We start from the raw sequence: 5,503 nt of genomic DNA on the forward strand, positions 1-5,503 counted from the left end.
GTGTGTGTGTGTGTGTGTGTGTGTGTGTGTGTGTGTGTGTGTGAATATGTATATATATACTTCCCCAGAACATTTGCATTTATGCTTCCCTAGTATATTTGCTCATAACCTTGTACTTTAATAAAAAAGAAATAAAGAAAACTATGAAAACCCTTGAGACATATGCAGGTACATCCAATATATGCATATGTAGACTGTGTTTTATATACAATTGTATATCATCGATGTCATTGAGATACAAGCATGTGCGAACGTAGGATATCTGTTATTTGTGAGGGTCGCATTTACTTCGGGGAGGTTGCCAATCTGATGGCCCAATCTAATGGTGTATCTTAGCAGTTTCCCTTGGGTAATACCATTGCTCGATTTTTTTTGTATCTTGTTGCAGTAAGTGTTCCCCGAGCATAGGAAATCATACCACACTAGCAAGAATAGCACATATTGGACCGAGTACAACGTTGAAAAGAAAGTGCACATATTCACGGTGTGGTATAGGTACAAGTCTATTGACGGTCAACAATACCCTTTCTGGCAGCCTTTTTGGCCTTGCGATTGGCACGTCGGGCAGCAGCGTCAGCCATTGTTGTCGTGTGTGAACCTAACAAGTATCTAACAAGAAGTCGTGTGAAACAAGCAGAATTTTAAGACTACAATATAAAATAAATACTCGTAAATATGTACAGTAAAATACATACGTACTATGTACGCAAAATCAGATTTTTTTTATAAAATAACTTGTGAAACATGACTCCCCGCGGCAGGGCGGCGTGAGCTGTATGTACCCCTGGGCCCCTGGGGCCCTACGGGGGAAAAAGACAAAAAATCGCGTGCGTGAGTTGACTGCGCGAGTCATAGGCTCACACTCACAGTGTCAACTGTCAACGTGGCTGCAATCAAAAACTCAACTTTCTTGGGTTTTCTGAAGTTCTCGGCTTCTCAAGTTCTCGCTACATATGTACAGTTGTACACTCTCTCTAAGAGTATGTAGAGTAAATATTTATTTATATGTATTTGTAGAGGGGGAGAGGGTTTACTCCGCAACCCTCTAAATGTGGAATAGACCAACGATAGACATACATGAATGGAATTTTTAACTGTCAAAAATATTTGCGTGCGTGGTTAAACATACTTTGTAGCTAAACAACATGTTTACTTTTGCACATCATGGAGCATGAAAAACATCCCGTAACATGCAGTAGAGTACATCTGTAGAAGGGGTGAGTTTTGTGGCTCCGTCGCAACCTTCTAAATGTGGAATAGACCGACGTTATGTAGACATGATCGGAATCTAACTTAACTGTCCAAAAAATTGCGTGCATGGTTAAACATATTGTGAAGCTAAACAACATATTTACTTGTTCGCGTCATGGAGCATAGAAAATCATACCGATACTAACAGAGCCATCTGAAAGAAACAGTGCTTGCAAAGTCTTCAGAAAGAGATAAAGACTATGATGCCTATAAAATATATCGTCCGATCGAATATTGGTTGGATTCCAGCAGTATATTGGCATTTTACCGGCAAGTGTGGGGATATATATCGCTACTCATAACCCAGACTGTTCCATAAAATGGGTCAATACGGCGTGCACGTATCTTTAGAGTATCATTACATTCACAGACGGAGACTCGAGGTAAGTACTTATTTGTCCTATTGTATTCATGCAGAGCTATTTGAAATTTGGTTCCATCCAGAGCGTAGCTAAAGTAAGATTGACTCTTATACTACAAAAAGAACTTGCGGTGAATACATTGATGATGTAATTCGCATCAAAGTAGGCAATTGCAAAACCACATTACATATACAAACTATGCAATTACTGATTTGTGTTGTTGACTAAATTGAAAATTTCATGTTACACAAGTGGATAACCCACAACCCCTTACCAGTTCTCACACCCACCCCTCTGTGTTGTGTTTTAAAGAATCGAAGTTGCGAAGGGCTTTGACTTACGCCGAACGACCTTGCGCCCGGCTTGCGGCTTTTTATTTTTTTTATCTCTAGAGAGGGTCATGGAATTCATGATATGATTGATATCCCTTTAATTCTTTTTGTAGATGTGATTTTATTATTAAACGAAAACAATTGTCACTATTTTATGTATGTACGGCTAAACCCTTTTCGACGATTTTATTGGTCACGCCTCTGGTTCATTCAACCAATCGACAAAAATTAGAATGCCAAACAGTGAAAAGAGTAAATTCAAGCACTTTAAATTGGATTAATATTCAATCCACATGCGCCACGGAGGCAAGCAGCGATAGCTTTCAATAAAATATGACTATCACGGAACTTCAAGCACTTATTCAACCGCTGACAGCCTATACTAGCACATATTATAGACAGGCATGATGGTAATTTTTCATCCCTCGTTCCAAAATAATTCAGATATAGTTAGGCACGCATTTACGCTGGCACGCATTCACGCTATCAATGACGGATAGCGTGAAGATTGCGATACACAACTATGGATACGAGGAAGAATCGTCGTGCGAGCATGCAAGCTCTCTCCGCCGTTAGCTTCGAAGCTATTCCGGAGAATCAACGTGTACAGCATCACCATAGACCTCGTAGCAATACACAAAGGCATATGCGAGCATCATTGTCGAACGCCAGTAGATCATTTACGCGTAAGGTTTCGCGCACTCTATCCCGTACTACATCAGTAAGATCATTACAAATACACCTTGCAAGTGGTGTCCTAATCCTTTTAGGAGTGCTGCTTTTCACTGGGGTAGTAGCGTATATTGTGTCAGGGCTCGAATTGAATTCGAGTACGGTTTTTTCCGTATGGAGTGCTAGCAGTTCACAATTTTGCAAAAACTGTCGTAATAGTATGGATGCCAAGGGGAAACAGGAAGGAGACATAGATACGAGCAATCAACATACAATGTTGACTCATGCTGACAAGCTGTTCATATGTGATCAGCTTCAAGGTCTGATTGACGACATTCAAAATAAGTATGCGCTTTATATACAGACCCATCAATACCCAAATATGAAAAGATACACGGTTATGGACAATAACACACCGCCTTATGCCAAGACTGCTTGTCCAAGTTATATGCCAGGTGTCATCAAAGCACGAGCGTTTGCTCTGAATAAGACGGTAGACAATCCATATCACTATTGTTTTGGAGGAACTAGCATGCCTGGGCCCCGACAGTGTGACTTTGTAGTGCCCGACTATACTGTTAAATCTGCTGACAAACAAGCGCCCATGTATCCTCATATACTACCCCCTGGGCAACAAAACCAGGAGCAACCACAATACAACGGGAAGGTTGGTTTGTATGGAAAGAGTTTTGCATACAAAACTCACTATTACAAGTCAATGGCCACCAAGAAAGCATCTGCCGACGAAAATGACGACACAATTACGCTTTCAACGCAGGGTACTTGGAGTCGCATTGGTAACATAGTAACACTCGCGCAACGGTGGCAGGGACCTATCTCATTCGCCTTGTTTTTCGAAAAAAATGACGGGTCGAATGCTATCGAGCTTCTAGACAAGTTTATAGCCGACAACGAATACGTAGCACAATACGTAGATTTCCATTTGGTGTGGCGTGATGATCATCGTGACATAGATGAAGGGGCGTTTTATCCTATCAACTTGTTGCGAAACATAGCCTTGCAACCAGTGAAATCGTCGCATGTGTTTATAATCGATGCAGACATAATACCGAATGCAGGGCACACTCGGTACATTCAGTGGGTAGCAGACGCTGAAGGATCTGCGGCCGTTCAAAATAAGGACAAGTCCGCGTCGTGCCCTGGGTTACAGGCCTTTATCCCGCCAGCTGTGGAGATGGATGCCGACTCGCTATCGCGCATGTATGCTTCTGGAAACAGTCCCAGAGCAGACACACTACTGACTAAAAGTCAAGTTGTTCAAGGTTTGTTTAAAGGACAGGTTAGGCCCATGCACCAATACTTCGGACCGGCGTACCTACCAACAAATCACTACAGCTGGATGAGCTCGGAAGAGACAACTGAGTTGACCTATTTGACACGATTTGAACCTTATTACATAGCTCGAATGCCTATTCCGTTATTTAACGAGACCTTCATCAACCGAGGCGGCAACTTTGCGCAGCAAGTGTACGAGATGGCCGCTGGGGGGTACTCCTTTTTCCGGCTCTCAGACGCGTTTGTAGTTGATATACCGCACACGCATGCAAAGCCTGAAGCCAGCGCAAAAGCTGATACCAAGGACACCACAGACCTTCGAGACCGCGAAGTGAGTGAAGACTCCGGCAGGAATAGATCCGTACCGCAGGCGAGTGCCGGCGGAAACAATGGCTCAGGTGTGATAACGGAGAATTTGACCAAGCAAATCAACCATAATGAGAACTTTATTAGGAATATGTGGACACACTTCTACGAGCACATGCAAAGACGATACTTGTCAAATATTGTGAGCCCTGAGGTCGCGGAGCGGAACTTCCGGACGTATAGGCGCACACAGGATAGAATTGCGAAGACTCTGTGGAACGCCATAGCAACGCAGGAGTATGTGGAAAAGTATCAACAAAGCATGTAAATCTACATTGTGAGATGATGGAAGTCCATATTTATGCCCTGTCCTATCACATTATGAGAGTACATTTCCAAGCAAGACCCTATCACCACTCCGTTGTATGGGTACATCAACATATGAATACACCTGAATTTGATGGTAACAACCAGGCGTATGGATGATCATCGCAAGACATAGCAGTATGTTAAAACGCGGAAACAAGTTGAAAGTAATAGTGAGGCATGTAAGTCACTACTGCGAGATGGAAGGAGTACACATCAAGCCTGGCTCAATGACACTTCATTGTAAAAGTACACCTCTCAAGCTATGAATACATCTCCAATGTAGAAGTACAATTTTCAACCTATGAATACATCATCATGCAGTGTATCATCGTTGTGAATGGAATACTAACAATCGGGCATATGTGTCACTACCGAATTGCATAGGCGCATGGATCACCATTAAGTCATATGACTCGGCACCTATTGAAGCGCTCTATGCGTGCGACAAGGGTTAGTGCAGTTAACCGCGTACACAAAAGCGATTTGAATGAAAGAGGAGTATCAACCCAATAGAACGCAACATATTAATGTATAACCTCGGATTTTCAATATTTATACTGTATATTCAAAACAGCGGTAAGGGAGTATACAGTGGCGAATAGAGCCTGCTAGAGGGTTGGAGCGAAAGTTTTCTATGGGCCACAAAATTCGACAACGTCTTTCACAATAAACCTAAACCAAGTACACACAGCAATTCTCGTATAGATATGGTCATATAATATATATATATATATATATAGCAAAAAAAATGTCGACAAATAGATAGATAGACAGAGAGATACATAGATAGATAGATAGATAGAAGGATGGATGGATAGATAGATGGAAAGATAGATAGATAGATAGACAGATAGATAGATGTATAGATGTATAGATGTATAGATGTATGTATGTATGTATTGTATGCATGCATGC

The 5,503-nt window shown here is 41.8% G+C and overlaps 1 protein-coding gene across 1 annotated transcript; it reads left to right on the forward strand.

The window, feature by feature from the left end:
* Window positions 1–2,468: 2,468 nt before the first annotated feature.
* Window positions 2,469–4,547, forward strand: SARC_05230 (hypothetical protein; the record flags this gene model as incomplete). Its single annotated transcript, XM_014300905.1, has 1 exon — window positions 2,469–4,547. One exon carries the CDS (start codon window positions 2,469–2,471, stop codon window positions 4,545–4,547), a length of 2,079 nt encoding a protein of 692 aa, XP_014156380.1.
* Between the last annotated feature and the right edge of the window lie 956 nt (window positions 4,548–5,503).

The sequence above is a fragment of the Sphaeroforma arctica genome (assembly GCF_001186125.1).
Source record: "Sphaeroforma arctica JP610 unplaced genomic scaffold supercont1.327, whole genome shotgun sequence".
NCBI classification, from domain to species: domain Eukaryota; class Ichthyosporea; order Ichthyophonida; genus Sphaeroforma; species Sphaeroforma arctica.